General features: G+C 40.5%; 1 protein-coding gene across 1 annotated transcript; it reads left to right on the top strand.

Moving 5' to 3' along the window:
- Positions 1-5,499: 5,499 nt before the first annotated feature.
- On the top strand, positions 5,500-12,509 carry LOC105466823 (X antigen family member 5). The gene is made up of 5 exons (XM_011715907.2): positions 5,500-5,597; positions 6,780-6,859; positions 7,363-7,468; positions 9,357-9,482; positions 12,398-12,509. The coding sequence occupies exons 2-5, from the start codon at positions 6,788-6,790 to the stop codon at positions 12,418-12,420; spliced, it is 327 nt and encodes a 108-aa protein (XP_011714209.2). The 5' UTR covers positions 5,500-5,597; positions 6,780-6,787; the 3' UTR covers positions 12,421-12,509.
- The last annotated feature ends 5,235 nt before the right edge of the window (positions 12,510-17,744 follow it).

Here is a 17,744-nt window from a genome sequence, read left to right as displayed (position 1 = left end):
TGTTATTGCACATTTAAACCTCTCGGTTGGTAACTGATTTCCCTGACAAACTGTAAGGTGATCATGGCTCAGCAGTCATTGTGATTTCAGTGTTGGCTCACAGCAGTTTGGAAAGCCTACGTGGGAAGTATTTCTTGAGGAAAAGTGCAGAATTTCCAAGAACAATTTTGAAAAATGGAGACAACTGATGTCTTCCTTCCCTCTCTTGCCTCTCCTCATGTGCTATTTTCTCCAATTGTTAGAAAATCAGCCTGGAGTATTCCATGATGAAAAGTTTTTATCTCTTTAATCTTCCTGCTTCTTCCTCCAGACTTTTTTTCTTTTTTTTTCTGGAAGGCTTGTAAGCAGAAGGGACGAAACAGGTGCAGAAAAACACATTATAATATAAATTTAGTGAAAAGATTCATCATATTTAAGAAATGGTCAGGATGAAATCCTGAATTTGTGACAATTGTAAAAATCAGTTTGCATAATCTCCATCCCTTTTGTCTCTATCACTTATCCAGTGAGAAGTGTAGAAAAGATGAATTCCTTGCTTGTGACAATTGCATTAATTAGTCAAACTGCTGGACCCCATCCACCAATATCACACTTTCAGATTGAATAGCCACAAAATACAAAGGCATTTTACAACTGTACCTGTTTTCTTTATCTCATTGTAATTTCCATCAAACCCCTAGCACTAAATTCAATATTTACAGAGTTACAAGTACCATGACCAAGAGAGATCCTGCCTCAAATATTGGGAGGAGGCTGCAGCAGTGGCAGCCCAGCTGAAGACAAGGCTGGAAAGTGTTTTCACACACCCACACCCCCTTTCTGATACAGGGTTTCTCTCTTTTCCCCAGGCTGGAGTACACTGGAGGACTTATAGCTCACCACAATCTAGGACTCCTGTGCTCAAGCGATCCTCCTGCCTTATCTTTTTGAGTAGATGGGACTACAGACACGTGCCACAATGACCAACTAATTTTAAAAATTGTGTAGAGCAGGGGTCTCACTATGTTGCCCAGGCTGGTCTTGAACTCCTGGCTTCAAGTGATTCTCTTCCCTCAGCCTCTCAAAATACTGGGATTACAGGTGTGAGCCTCTGCATGTGGCCCTTTTCTCACTTTTTTTTTTTCCTTATCTAAGGCTTAAGGTTTATCTAAGTCTTTGTTCCAGCCCAGGAAATGATTTTTTTCCCCTCCCACTTTAAAGGAAGGAGCAATTCAAACGTTCGGGATTTTTGGCCCACTGGAAGTTTATTGGCAACAATTGTGTCCTGTCTCTACCTGCCTGCAGGAGAAAACAAAAATTGAAGTCAACACCAGGGCACACTTTTTCTCCATGCATTATCTTGTGCACAACAGTGGTTGATGGATCCAGTGAGCCAGTTCTCTTGTAGTTGGAGGGATTATTGTTAAATGCTGTGAGTACATGTATTTTTCACAAAAGACAAGAGCTCAGCTGTTGCTTCATACTATGGGGGAATCCATAGTCCCCCAGGACTCTCCCCTTTCACTCTTCCTTTATTCAAACAAGGCTTCCACCATATTGTAGTGAGTCAGGGTCTTGCTGGTGAATCACATGGTTGCTGCCACTGTGTCAGGGATCCCCAAGGCCACCCTCACCTTCAGTGATTCACAGACATTTTCTGCTGCTCTTCTGCATACAATACTCCTAACTAAAGCCAGCACCCTCTCCTCAGGTCAGTATACCATGCCTCCCACCTTGTCACGGGCTTTGGTCCTACAATGATCACTCCTCTCTCCTGAACCATCAACTGCTCCCTCTACATTGGATCATTCCCCAAGCTATGGGAAAACTCACCTTCTTCACCCATGTCCTTCTGTAGTTACTAACACATTTAACTCTTGCTCTGCAAAGGAAAACTGTATGAACTTATGCAACACACTTCACTGGAGTTCATTTTCAAAATTATCTACAAAGGAAAATGAATTAGAATATCCAAAACAATTCTGAAGTAGAACTTTGGGGAATTCACCTTACATGATATCAAGATTCACATTAATTCTATTTTGTTTATTGATTGATTATGTTGTCAGTGCATTGGAAGAAGGTGACTTCCCCTTTTTTTAGCCTAGGGATTGCTCCAATATGGAGGGAGCCATTGATGGTTCAGGAGAGAGGAGTGATCACTGCAGGAGCGATGCCCCTGAGAATATGGTAGACATGCAATCCTCAGCTACGGTGAGGGTGCTGCATTGAGTCAGGAGAATTGCAAGAAGTTGTTGATTATGATTTTTAATCATCCAGCCCCATATGGCAATTGTGTTACTTCTCCAGTATTTAAGACAGTGTGGTGTCGTGGAAAAATCAACAGATCAAAATAGAGCCAGCAATAGACTCACAAAGCTAATAATTTGATTTTCAGAAAAGTGGCAAAGGCAATGGAGAAAGATTATCTTTTTTAAAAAAAATTGTGTTGTTTTCTCCTGTCTCGTGGCCACTACATTGTTTTTATTCCTCTGGTTCCCTTCCCTTTGTTTCTCCTTTGCACTTCACCTGCTCTTCTGTTTGTCTGTCTGCCCTACCACACTATGATGTTTCTCACAGCAAATACCATGTGTCTTTGTGATATTTGACATGTCCAACTGATCAATGATAAACCAGATCGAGAAAAGGTGGTACATATACACCATGGAATACTATGCAGCCATAAAAAGAATGAGATCTTGTCCTTGGCAGGGACATGGATCATTGTGGTGGCCATTGTCCTTAGCAAACTAATGCAGGAACAGAAAACCAAATACCGGACATTTTCACTTATAAGTGGGGGCTAAATTATGAGAACACATGGACTCATGGGAGAAACATCACTCACTGGGTCCTACTGGAGGGCGGGGGTGGGAGGAACAAGAGGATCAGGAAGAATAGCTCGTGTATGCTGGGTTTAATACCTGGGTGATGTGATGATGTGTGCAGTAAATCACTGTGGCACACATTTACCTATGTAACAAACCTGCACATGCTGCACATTGTACCCCTGAAAGTAAAGTAAAACTTGAAAATAAAAAAAGGCAATATCTCAGAATCTTTCTTTCTATCTCTAGGTCATTGTGTCATTTATCTAAGCCTTATAGTGACATAAAAGCTGAGGCATAACAACAATTAGTATGATTGGCAATTTACCAGGATTATAGCTCAGTATGATCAAACATCAACTACTAATATTGAATTACATTGAACTCCTCTAAGTATTTAAAGAAAGTTGGTAAGAAATCACTATCTCCCATCTCCCATTCTTTGAGCACTTCTGAGTGCACTATATTAAAAACTGGAGTTAATAAGAAACAAAAGAAAGTAAAATTTAATAATGATAGTGTGCTTGCCAAGAAAAAATAAAAAGATAAAAGGTAAATTTAATAAGAGATCATGATTACAACTGCTCTCACTTTTTAAAAATCTTTTTGAAACACCACAATTCCTACTCAAGTTGCTTTTGAGAGACAGAGAGAGATTGAGCTACCTTTCTTTTCCAACTCAAGGTATTTCCCTGAAAGAAGCCCAGCTAGAGGAACAATATAGGCATCATTTCAGCAGTATATTGTAATTTGTTTATAAAAGGCTGCATTCTGATCAGGGCCCCCTTTCTATCCTCTCTTTCCATACACTATTTCCCACATTAAACCGCTAAAGAATACAAAGGTAATGAGAATAGGAATCATGTCCACAGCTTACTGTCTACCTTAAGGAGATTTTATACTCCACTGGCTTCATCAACATAACTTTACTAATGCAGCGATCTCTTGCCTAGGAAAATAAAAGTTGCAAAGAACTTTACTGTTCATTTCAACAGCTGCCTAAAAGATCCATCAATTCTTCAGTCAAAAGTGTCAAACGACATTTTTCAATAACAAAACTCATTGAATCATTGCCTAAAAATCTTTGTCTTCTTGGCTCCACCAATCCTGAATCATTTTGATTCCTACCTACCTTTAATCAAACAATCCCCCACTTTAAAAAACCCACTTTACACCAGATTTCAAAATCAGAATAAATATACTGAAATCCCTTCAACGTCTGACATACTAGTGCCTCTGTCGAGGTAGTGCTCTCCCTTACAGCATTATGCAAATAATGTCAGCCCTGTCTTATGAACAGGCTATTTAGCTGATATTTGGAGAGTACAGTATATGATCCAGTTAGTCACCACTGCTTTGCATCATGGCGCCTAGATCCTGTCATCAATATGTATGTATATTTCTGAATCAAAATACATGATCTGAATGACCTACAGGTATATTCAGGCAAATCAGTCACTAGCCCAGAGATTTAAATGTGCAAAAACACACCCCCACAAAAATTAAGCATGTGTGAATATATTTAGTCTGCAGAAGAGTATATTCCATTACATTCACTAGAAGCATGGCAGAAAACTGAGAACCAGAGGAATAACGTGATTAACGAAAGCATGTATAAAAATTTGTCAAGGTGGCAGGATCGCTTGAGCCCAGGAATTGGAGAACAGCATGGAAACAGACTGGGAGACTACACTCTAAAAAGTAAATTAATTGTCCAGGTGTGGTGTTCGCACCTGTAGTACCACCCACCTGAGAGGCTGCAGCATGGGGACTATTTGAGTCCAGGAGATCCACGCTTTGGTGAGGTATGGTCATCCCACTTCCATCCATCCTGGGTGAGAAAGTGACACCCTGTATGAAAAAAAAAAAAAAAAAAAAAAAGCTTTTATAAATAAATAAAGAGAAATAGTTTATTTCTTTTACAACAGGTTTTTCTGAGACACATCCTCCTTTAAGTGTCCATTAAGGGTGACAAGGGACAGTGTGTTCCAAACGTTTCTCAACGCATGAGATTCTTTGGGCAAAGAAAAACTAAAGCTCCCTTAAGTCTCTTTCTTTCCACTACTACAAACACCTTGTGGATGAGGGTATGAGAACAGCAGGAAAACCATGATCTGCCCTGCAGGTAGCCGACTCAGTGGGCATGCCCCTTGCTAAGCAAGTTCCTGCTGCCCGTGTGCCTTGCTGTCTGCCTTCTGTCCCTGCAGAGCTGTGGAAGGAAACGTCATGACTACTTTCTTGGGAACTATGACACAGCAAATCAGTCCTCCCAGAAATTGAAGTGCCAGTGAGTGTGAGGGAAAGTGGAAGGGCTTCCCATGGGTTGGACCACTAGGTCCACGGCCTCATAGAGGTCGTCATCCTTCTGCTAAAAGGCAGTGACATCACCATGGCCTTGCTGTTGTGGGGTCCTGGGCAGGGGAGGAAGTAAGGCCATAGAGGGGAGGAGGGTCAGATGAACATGGAATGAATTGAAGAGTGACATTGTTTGGGGTATTTCAGTCTCAGAGGCATAAAAAAACCACACAGAGAGGATGGATTCCAAAGTCCTTAGTGGGGACCTTGGAAGGAGCAGAGGACAGGGCATGGGGGCACAAGGAAGGGCAGTGCAACTCTTAAGGCAAGAGGGGACCTCACTGCGCATGCTCCTGTGGTGTCCGGTTAGTGCGCATGTTCACTGGGCGTCTTCCCATTGGCCCCTTTGCCCACGTGGTGAACTCCGTGGAGCTGTGAGCCTGCAGCTAGTGTCCCTGAGGTCTGGATTCTTTCTTCCTTATGGAGAGGCGGCGGGTAGGTCCACAGGCTGATCCAACTGGGAGTTGAAGTGTGTGTGAGAGTGGGGAGGAACCAGCTGGCTTCTGGAGGGTCGGGCTGTGTGATTGGTGACTGAGTGAGAAGGGCCTTGATGTTGTCGTCCTTCCAATGCGGTCCCGCAACTATGGGTCTTCTTGTCTTGTCGGGGTCAGAAGGAAGAAGGAGGGCCTCAGAGTGGGAGAGGGATTAGGGGAAGCTGGGGCAATGCTGGGGTGTTGTTGTTGGCGGTATTCCAGTCCCAGAAACGCTTGGAACTTGCAACAGAATTTGACTCCCCAAGACTCCCCAAGTTGGATCAGGCCTGGAATGTCATGGGCAGTAAGGAAGGGGCCTGGAAAGTGGGAACACTCCGGGCTGGTGACTGTGTGACCCCAAGGTTTGTATAACGAACCGCAGAGGTGCCCACCCGGTGAGGACCGCCCAGTGTTATGTGGCAGCTTCTCAATTCCATCTTGGAAGTTCGAATGGGCGGGCAGGGCTCTGCATTCCAACACAACTCGATTATGGGGAGGAAATAGGCCTAACAAATGGGTGTGTGACAAAAGCACTGGGTAATTTAATTTTAATTCTCAAGCTGTATTTTCCTAAATGTCTCACAATGGAGAGTCCAATTATGAAACCAAACCACATTGGAATAACCGTGTGCCTCCTGCCATAAGCCCCAAGGCATTGCTCAGCTAGCTTGACAAACATATGTGACTGTGCAAGTATTCAATTCTGAAAGCATACACACTTACACATGCTTTCTGACTTACTTTTCAATGTTTTACTAAATTTTTAAAAGTTTCAAGTTAACATTTGGAAGTGCTCAAATGTAGTATCCACTTATGTGCATTCTTCCATCACAGTATCCTGTTTTTTGTTTTGTTTTGTTTTGGTTTGGTTTTTTTGAGACGGAGTTTTGCTCTTGTTGCCCAGGCTGGAGTGCAATGGCATGTTCTCAGCTGGCTGCAACATTCGCCCCAGGGTTCAAGCGATTCTCTTGCCTCAGCCTCCAGACTGGCTGTGATTACAGGCGCCTTCCACCACACCTGGCTAAGTTTTTGTGTTTTTAGTAGAGACAGGGTTTGACCATTTTGGCCAGGCTGGCCTCGAACTCCTAACCTCAGGTGATCCATTCGCCTCAGCTTCCCAAAGTGCACACTATTCTGTTTGCAGACTGAAATATGAGTTGGCAAGGAAGACGTTATAGACCAAGACGATGTTTACGACTTGCTCAGCTGATTGGGCCTATGCTTGTGAGTGACTTAACATTTGATGTTTTCTACTAGCAGAAATTTCTTTTTGTGGTAGTGTTGTGGAATGAGTATAGATACGCGGATAAAGGTCTCCCATGTTGATAAAAAATGATCATGGCATCTCATGAAGGAAAGAGTAACCCAAGAGGACTACATAATAGTTTTGCCTGGGTGTGTGAATTTGTGTTCCTCGATTTGACTGGTGATTTCCTCCTCATCCTTATTCATAGCACATTACACCCACTCAATCCAACATAAATTAAAATGGCTTCCAAAGCCGTTGAGGGTAACGATGTTAGAGTAACCTCTCTATGGGAAGAGTAACTTAATGAAGAATAAGTACGTGGAATAGTGTTGGGATAGTGTTGGAGCATGTCTTTAAACATGCATATGATCAGAAGTTATCTAAGTAATCTGTGTATTCATATTATTGACATGCATTGATCAGAAATTTTTTTTTATCTGCGCATGCATACACACACACACACACACCCTTGTCGCAGGAGCCCAGTATGCCAGAACCTCAACAAGAAGAATCACCAGCTGAAAGTCGGGATCGTACACCTGGTCAGAAGACAGAAGAAGATCAGGGTGCAGCTGAGATTCAAGGTGATGGGAAGGGAGGAGGATGGAGGGAGGAGGCTTATGTGTGCATCATGCCTTATGCCATGACAAGTAACAGGAGGAAAGAAACAATAGGAAAGGATGTCAAACATTTGCTGAGAGTTGGCTGGAACCGTGATGGGTGTAGCTTGCAGCTTCCTGCAGTTCCTGGATATGATGAATGTTCTCTTTCTCTTCGAGATTCATTTTGTGTACTTGAAAATATAGTCCTTCTTAAATCAGATGAAACCATGTAATTGGTAGTATAAAAATGCACATTATATCACCTGCTTAACTTGATATTCTTAGGATGTTGCAGTAAGACTTTCTTAGCCATGGTGTTCACAGTGTTGTAAGCACCCTTTGATAGCATGTGGAGTGCAAGTCACCCTACCTTGTAACACCCCAAATAAAGCCCATTTGCAAAGGGATGTTAACTTCATTTTATAAATAAAATTGAGGCTGGGCAAGGTGGCTCACACCTGCAATCCCTGCACTTTGGGAGGCCAAGGCGGGTGGATCACTTGAAGTCAGTAGTTCGAGACCACCGTGGCCAATATGATGAAACCCTGTCTTTGCTAAAAATACAAAAATAGCTGTGCATGGTGGCACACACCCATAATCCCAGGTGCTAAGCAGGCTGAGGCAGGAGAATTGCTTGAGCAAAGGTGGCAGAGGTTGCGTGAGCCGAGATTGCGTCACTACACTCCATTCTTGATGACACAGCGAGTCTCTATCTCAAAAATAAATAAATAAATAAATAAATAAATAAATAAATAAATAAATAAATAAGTAAATAAGAAAACTGAGGCTCAGAGATTGAGACTTACCAAGAATACCAAGAAAACTTGACTCATGGAGAAGGAATTCATATTTTATTCCAAGGTTTGCATTTTTCCTACCATCTATTTTAGAAAATGGAAATGATTTTGCTTAAAAATGCTTAACACTCAAATGAGTCTGTACTATAAGGTACTTCAGTATTGGCTCCGGACAAAATGCAGTTCAGTGAAGCAGGATAGCAATTCTAGAAAAGAGGTCAATGAATGAAAGCCACTGTTTCCTTTGGTGTATATTTTTGACAGTGTGTTTGGTAAAAGGTGGATAATTCAGGATGTTGGAGTACAGGTAACTATATTAGTAGGATTGTGAAGGGGCTTTTAAAAGTTGTTTCAATATTTTTATAATTAGAAAACTCCAAGTACGATAAGATTATCATGAAACAGAAATTGTTTTCTCAACAGATAGCATTTTCAAACTAATCAGAGACAGAATTTGGGCCATGGATTATTTTAGCAATTCCCTGTTAAGGGGTTTCCAGAATATGACTGTCAACAATGCCCATTAATTTCTTTGCGCTTCAGTTCCCGTACTCCCACTGGAAGACAGTGATTTTGCTGTTATATTTCGTACTTTTTTCTTAAGGACATTCATGTATGGAAAGTCACATATAGGGCCTTTGGATCTAAGAATTACTTTAATAAAGTTTAACCCCAACATTTTCAAGATACCTCAACAGGAGATGAGTGTCAGGACCATAAGATTTGTCATAGGCTCACCAATACATTGATCTAATCCTTCAGAAAATTACATTTAAGTTACGATTAAAATGCTACCCGTGAGGCTGTCCTCAGTTTTCCTAGGTAGCTGTGTGTTTATAATACACAATGGTAAAGTATGGGAAATGTAGATGTGCTGAGACTTATCCTCAGATTGTCATTTAAGGTAAGATATCATAATACAGGAAAACAAACGTGGGACATCTTTGCTTCACATTTATTACCACAGTAGCCTATAGGCTTTTATTGCATAACACTGAGGAAAAGAATAGGATCAGTTCCTTATTTATCATTCTTGTTTGGCTGCTCCAGTCGACATCCTTGGTATTTTTTAGTTCCTGACCTGGAAGCTGATCTCCAGGAGTTGTCTCAGTCAAAGACTGGGGATGAATGCAGAGATGGTCCTGGTGTCCTGGGGAAGATTCTGCCAAAATCAGAGCAATTTAAAATGCCAGAAGGAGGTATGTTACCCATTAAGATTCAAAATTACATGCTTTCTGTATGCCACAATATTATAGTTTTGATAATAAAAAGAGAGAATATTACTGCCCTTTTAAAAACAGAATTCAAATGCAGACTTTATTTGGAAGGTAGTTCAGACCCCACAAGCCTGTCTGCAAAACTGAAACACTATCGGATACAGACACAAATTGGGTCAAAGCCATATTGAATCATCAAATAGCAAAGCATTTTGTTACTTCTGAGTATAACCAACAGCTAACAATTTTCAGATTATTTTGTGATTTCTGCTTTTCACAAAAACATAATGCACTTGTAATACCACTTTGTATGAAAGATGCTGATCCCTGAAGGAGATTCTCGTACCAGCTTTAACATAATTTGTGAGATTCTGGACAAATCACATAAATCCTACACCCATTTTTGCTTTTATTGAAAGTAGTGAATGCACATCAGATAGATTAAAATCATTTCATTGCTGATTTCTGCATGCTCTGGTTCTGTTGGAGAGAATACAAAGATATTGTGATTTTCATGATTTGTTTGTCGTAACAATCAGCTTCAGTCTGATTATAACATCTGAGTTGAGATTTCATTGCTCCTAAGAAAATGTGCGGGCACTCTGCTTGATGTTTATTTTTAGGTATGGAGATCTTAATGAGTGTTCTTGGATTTTGTCATATCCTGAATTCTGTCAGGCTCTTAAACTATGATTGCATTTTTTTCTTTTTTCAGACGGAGTTTCGCTCTGCGGCCCAGGATGGAGTGCAGTGGTCCAATCTCGGTTCACTGTGACCTCCACCTCCAGGGTTCAAGCGATTCTCACGCCTCAGCCTCACATGTATTGGGGATTACAGGTGACTGCCAACACGCCCAGCTAATTTTTGTATTTTTAGTAGAGACAGGGTTTCACCATGTTGGCCAGTCTGGGCTTGAACTCCTGACCTCAAGTGATCCACCTGCCTCAGCCTCCCAAAATGCTGGGATTACAGGTGTGAACCACCTCCCTCGCTGGACCCAAAGATTGCATTTTGAAGTCTTCCTGCAGTGAAGCCTTGAATGACTGAATAATAAAATGGAAAGGGACAGTCAAGTTTTTATGGCCCATGAAGTAGGGAGCCTGCATGTAGGTCAGTGATGCTTAAGGTGGTTGGAAGATGCCTGTGCTAAGCATGCTGCCTGCCCTCCTGTCAGTCTTCATGAGCTACTGTGTGTAATTAGATTGAAGACACATTTGGTAACCTCTAACCATATCAGAGGTTATGTATTACAGGTTTCTGCCCTAAGTCATCAGATGATACGACTTAAAGTTCAAAGACTAAAACATACTAAGTCCTGAGTGGTCCACATAAGTATCTTTTACAAATGTTTTTCAAATTGCTGAGTTAATTAGAAGAACTTCTGAATTTAAAAGAAGCACTGCATTTTTAGGGGAGAAACTATCTAAATGTTTTTACTCCACACTGCTGAACTGCTCCCTTAGACTAATTACATTAATAGATAGTTTGTAGACCATTTCCAGGAGCTTATTGAACAAGCCTCAATTATATTCTTAAGACGGTCGTAGCGTTAAATGCATATCTTATTAAAATAGATAACAAATTAAATGATACAAGAAAATAATACTAAGGCATAAAAATAATAAAAGAGTCACAGAATAAAAAGGGAAAAGGAACAGGCAGTAAATGAAAGGTATGAATCATTAACAAAAGGAAAACTAATCCAAAAGTAATAAATTTAACAGATTATTCTTTTGGGAAATATCTAGGAAGAGAGCATCCAGTAGTTTAAACAATCTTGAAGAAAATGGAAAAAGCACAACACAGAATATGAACAAGACACAGATACTGAATGTAGGGCATAATTGACAGGGAGTACATTCTTGAACACTAATATTTTCAGAGTATGGATGAAATGGGTGACATCCTAGGAATGCCTACATTATTTGATATATGCCTGCAGTACCTGAATACCTGAAGATCACAAATACTGTGCATGAGCTTGTGAAATTTTCTAGTCGACCTTCAGAAACAGTTCCTTTTAGAAGGGAATATTTAGCTTTTCCAGCTCTCTTACTCTGTGTTTTCCTTTCCCTCTCCATTTGTTTTTTTTTTTTAACACTCGTTATGATGTATAACTCTTTCACATTTTAATATCAATAATGATCATGATACCTTAAAACTTGTATGATGATTTAATTAATTATACAAACGGGAATACGTTCCAGTGAAAAAAGTGTCATTATCCGTATTGTCATGAGGACTACAGGTGAAAACTGGGTGCAAATGTTTACTCTCTGTTAAAAAAAAACACACAGAGGGGTAAACTAGCCCAAAGCAATATTATTGCACTTCCGCACAATAGACAAAAAACAAGTGCAATCAATACTGGCCTTTCTATTCATTTCACTTACGTATTGTGAAATTTCATAATGTGAAATTTACTGTTTTCTCAAAAGATAATTGTCAGACTATTTACAGCAGCCTATTGGACAACCAGACCATAGTTTCAAGCCAAAACATTAAATTTTACATTTTTCACAAATTCCTTCTGTTGCTTAGGTTTTTTGTTTCCTGGTTGTATTTTGAGTAAAACTCTATATAATGTTTGCTATCTACTTTAAGCCCCTTTTAATAGGTTCACTTGATTTAATGTGTTCTGATCTCGGACTGTCTTTTGTTTCTTTCTAGCACTAAAAGCAGGGTGTGTTTAAAAAATATTGCTTGTGTATATGCTTCGAAGTGTATCTTCAAAGTCTCTACAGAGGTTTAGTTGAATGCTAGCCATAGGGTGACTCTTAGGCTTCTGGTTTTGTCCATTGTATAAAACTGAAACTTTGGTGTCCTTTGTATACCTTTAATTTCATCTGAATACAGTTCTGCTAGTAATGTTCCCTCCTGTTATGTTTCTATTGCAGGTGAAGGACAACCACAGGTTTAAATGAAGACAAGCTGAAAAAATACAAACTGAATTTTTCTAAGATATTTGATTTTTAAAAATATCAATAAAGTTGTCCTGTTTTCTCCAAAGAAGTCTTGCACATCTTTTGTTCATTTATTCGGACACATTAGACGCTATTGGAAATTTTAGCTGGGTGCAGTGGCTCATGCCTGTAATTCCAGCACATTGGGATGCTGAAACAGGATTGCTCATGCTTGGGAGATTGAGACAAGCCTGGACAACATGGTGAAACACCCTGTGTACAAAAATAAATGAATGAATGCATGAATGTATGCACGTATGTATGCAGGTGTAGTCTCAGCTACTCTGGAGGCTGAGGCGGGAGGATCCCTTGAGACTAGGAGTTCGAGGATGTAGGTAGTCATGTTCACTCCACTGCAACTCCAGCCTGCATGACTGAGACTCTGTTTAAATAAAAAATAGTATCATTTTTACAACTTTGCATTCAGATTGAGCTGTTGATATTGTGAAATACATATTTGGTCCTGGACCCTGCTTCCTGTCATACAACTACAATTTTTAGAAACTCCACACAGTGATGTTTTTTAGTATGCTAGTGAGTTGACTGATGGCTGGAAGCTCCTAGGTAGCTCTAGGATGGGGGATTAGAGGGTTGGGACTTTCAATCCCATATCCCACCTTCAGGACAGGAAGAGGGACTGAGCTAAGTTGATTGCCAATGGAAGGCCAACAGTTTAGTCAATCATGCCTATATAATGAAAACCTCCATCAAAACCCGAAAAGACAGGGTTCAGAGAGCTTCTGCCTAGCTGAACACATGGAGGGTAGCATGCCCATAAGTGACATGGAAGCTCCCTGTCTCTTCCTTCATTCCTTCCCCTATGTATCTCTTTATCTGCATCCTTTGCTAGGATATCCCATTTGCCACAAGATATGAGAGAACTCTCTAGGCTATAGAGCTGGATGAAAGAACTAGGGCCTAGGTAGAAGAAAGGGGAAAGCAACCAGGGCAACTTGCTGAAGCAAAATTACTTGGATCCTATCTACACTGTCTCCTTACAGGCCATGGCATGACATAGCCATGGGATTCCATCCTGCCTCTTACACACTGGCCTTGAGATGGTGGGCAAGATACTTATAGCTAAGGGGACTGTTTCCCCATTTCTAAAGCTGAAGTTAGAATATTTACACAAAATAGTTGCTATGAATAATAAATGAAATAACAAGATGCAGGCATTACATTGCAGATAAATTTAGTAGTTATCTTTCCTTAATGCCTTTAAAATTTCACATATTTTCATTCCATTTTTCTTTACAACTACAGCTCTAGTGTGTGATAACTGCTTTGGAATTTCAAGTAGGAATATCAGTCTACCTTTTTAAAATGCATTTGACTTCAGAAACTGATTTGATTTAAACACGTAAATTAAATAGCACTGTAGCTGGTATCAGAGTATCGACATGGCATGGATTCTGAAGTTGATCTGTAAATAACTGAGATGTGACAAGGCCAACCCTATGTTAGTAGTATGTGCTGAAAACTTGTTTGGTGTGTGTGATGCAATGAAGAATAAGTCTATTCCGGTCAGTCAACACCACACAACTCAATATCATAACAACAGAAACAAGTGGTTTGGGGCCAGCTAGGGTGTGCAGTGAAGCTCATCATCCGAGAAAAGATCCTGTTGGTAGGTATGTTGGATTCTCTTCACTGTTTCCCCCAAGCACGCAGAGTTACAAGGCCAACAGACACTGGAATGTTGTGTCAGAGTGGGATCCAAGAATGGAATGGCCTGCAGTGTTGTGATTTTCCAAAGTAGTCAATAAGTCTTTCATAATTTCCCAGATGAAGCAACATATCAGCCTCCCTCAGTTTACAGGGAAGTGACATGTATGGAAAATCCAGTTTATTGAAGGCTCTGGAAAAAGATATTTGCCTCCCTGTAACGCTCAGTCCCCAAATGCCAGTAGATCCTACCAATCATTGCAACAACCACAGCTGTACTCGGAAACTTCCAAAATATCCCACAGTAGGCAATGATATTCTGCCTACAAACCACAAGTTTAGAATTGAAAAGAAGTATCCTCGCACTTCTTATTTACATCAAAAGAATGGGAATTTTGCCGTTGGTACAAAGGAAATAACACGGCACTAAGGAGGACACAATGTTCCCCAAGAGGGGTTACAGGCACCTTCCTCCTCTGTCTTGCTTTGCTTTCTGTGATAAGAAAGTGGTTCATGTGTCTGTTGTACCCTAGAACTTAAAGTATATATTTTTAAAAAGTGGTTCGGGGATATGCATGGTGGCTCACGCAGCCTGGGGTACACAGGGAGACCTTGTCTCGACAAAAAATTTTTAAAAACAGCCAGGTGTGGTAGAGCGTGTCTGTAGTCCCAGCCACTTGGAAGGCTAAGACGGAAGCATCACTTGAACCTGGGAGTGAGCCATGATTGCTCTACTGCACTCCAGACTGAGCAACAGAGTGGGACCCCATCTCAAATAAAACAAAATAAAAGAAAGTGTTTCAGGGCCAGCTGGGGTGTGTGGTGAAGCTTCATTTCAAAGGTCAATCACTGCTATGGGACATTGATGTTCAGGATGGTTCCTTGGTAGTCACAGCTCTGAGATCCCAGGACTGTCCTTCTCGGCAAGGACAGCCCTTTCCAGGCTGGGACACAGGAGAAAGGAGCCAGGCTAGGTTGTCAGGCTACCATAGACAGCTGTCTGCTGTGGAATCACTGATGAGATCAGGAGAAGGACAGCTGAAAGGAGAAGGGAGACAACCTCCACAGGTGAGGGGCAGGTGTCTGTTAGTGAAGGAAAGACATTGGCTCTAAGTACTGACATTGCCCTATGCTCCCGTGGAAGAACATGATGGTGCCAGAAAGAATATCAGGCTGGTAGGAGGAGCACGATAGCTTGCATCACCTCCCATCCTTTGTGTTCAGCGGTCCCTGAGAGGAGCCCATGCCATTTTGGGATCTAAAAGGTTGTTTTCTTACATTCCCCCCATTCATCACCCATGAAGAGAAGGGATTTGAGATAAACTGAGGCCTTCAGGGAGAAAGGCCAGGCAGAGTTGTGAGGCCTTCTCAAAAGTCTCTCAGCCCTACCCTTATGGTGAGTTTCACACTGCATTCATCTTGGCCTGTGTTCCTGTGTGCTCTGGGGTCACTCTTCTCAACCTCATGTCTGTCCTGGGAAGAGTGGGTATATTGCAGACAGTCTTGCTACCTAAGCGATTTAATAAGGTTTCTGAAAGTTCCCGACGCTGGGCAGTGAGTTCCCAGATCCTAAGGCACTATTGTGGTCACACTACATGAGATTTAGCAGGTGTAAATCATGGAATCTTTACTTTTAAAGGATCCCAGTTTCCAACTTTCATGGAAACTTGTCTGAGAACTAGTAGAGCAAGGGAATAGTCTCCTTTCCCAGCTACACAGTTTATTTCTCCTTTGTGAAGGTATAGAAGGGACAGGTTTGGTGTGTTCTCGGATGTACAAATCCAAGACCTTCAGGTGAGGAGACTGACATGTTGCTTGGTATTGTAATAACACCATCTCCAAATGATACCCAGGACAGTCCTTTCAAGTCTCCATCCCTTAACTATTTCTGAAGAAATCGAATGTCTCTTACCTGTGCAGTCTCATGCTATAAAATTCTAAATAATTTGCAATAGCCTTTGGATCTTACTCTTGATTGCACTAATATGCAGCACAGTAGAATTTTTCATGATGCCTCTGACCTATGGCTCCAGCACTCACTGCTGGGTGACACTGAGCAAGTTACTTAACATCTCTGTGACTCCTTTCTCCACTAGTACCATGGAAATGCTACTAGTAAATTCATCTACTTGGGGCAGTTTAGAGCACTGACTGTAGTGAAGACATGTACAGTTGTGAGGACAATCCATGGCATATGGTAAGTTTCCAATGATTTCTAGCTGTTACTGTTTTGCTGTTAATATTGTTGCTGTTCCCACATTTCCCTGGAGCATGTTCCAGAGATACAGTGTCATGACTACCTTTGACCCCTTGGATGATCTTTTGATTATCACTTCATTTCCTCGGGGACTCAAGGACTGAGTCTGTGGGGCAGGGCGAGGTAATATTTTTATGAGCGTAATGAATATTCAGCTTTCCTTACAGGGTATTGTGGAGCCTAAATGTGATGCTGGGGTTTCATCATCATGAGCCTGTATATAAAATTTGAATGGAAATTGTTCTAGAAAATTGGAACTCTAATGACTTCTTCATGTAATATGTATAATGCTTGAAAAAGTAACTAGTGACTGGATAAGGATAGCACATAAGTATATAAATAATTAAAAGATTATGAATTTTATATTTCATAGTTTCTGCTTTTTGTGTCCCAACGGTCTTTGTTTTACACAATGCCACAGATTCTCCTACATTTTCTTCTAGACGTGTGATAACATTAGCTTTTACATTAAGTTCTATGATGCATTTTGAGTTAACTTTTGTATATGGCGTGAGACAAAGGTTGAGGTTCATTTGTTTGCATGTCAATGTCCCATTGTTTCACCATCATTCTCTGAATACAACATCCTTTCCCACTAAATCATCTTGGCACCTTATGGAAAAATCAACTTAATGTGAATATACACGTCTAGTTTTGGCCCCTTATTTCTTTTCTTATGCCAATATCACACTGTCCTGATTATCACAGTTATGAAATACATCTTGATAATAGGTAATGAGTCCTCCAATATTCTTTGTTCTTTATGTAATTGTTAGACTATTCTAGTCCCTTTGCTTTTCCACATAAATTTTGATGTCAGCTTGTCAATTTACAGAAACAAAAGTCTTCACGGATTTTGATTGTGTTTACACTGAATGTATAGTTCATTTGGGAGAAACTGACATATTCACAATCATGAGCGCTGCAATCCATTAACATGGTATACCTCACCATTGATTTCAGCCTGCTTTAATATTTCACAGCAACGTTTTTTAGGCTTCTGAGTACAGGTTTTGCACATATTTTTTTAAATGTTACCACTAACTATTTCATGGGTTTTTTTCTCTGCTATATTAAGTGGTATTGATGTTCAATTTTCAATTCTTTGTTGCTGGTATATAAAAATCACGTTGACTTTTGCATACTTATCTTGTACATATTACTACACTAAACTCATATATATATTCAAGTCATGGGGTGAATCTCATTTGGCTATGATGTTGTAAATTTGTAATATATTCCTAGTTTTGAACTGCTATTACTATAGCATAAACATAAATCTATGCTTTTATGAACATGAGTTATATTAGTCTATTAGTCTGTCATGTTATTTTCTTATAATGTTTGTCTGCTTTTGAT

Source organism: Macaca nemestrina, chromosome X (genome assembly GCF_043159975.1).
Source record: "Macaca nemestrina isolate mMacNem1 chromosome X, mMacNem.hap1, whole genome shotgun sequence".
Taxonomy (NCBI): Eukaryota; Metazoa; Chordata; class Mammalia; order Primates; family Cercopithecidae; genus Macaca; species Macaca nemestrina.
The sequence above is the reverse complement of the archived record's forward strand: the minus strand, read 5'-3'. Positions and strand labels throughout refer to the sequence as shown.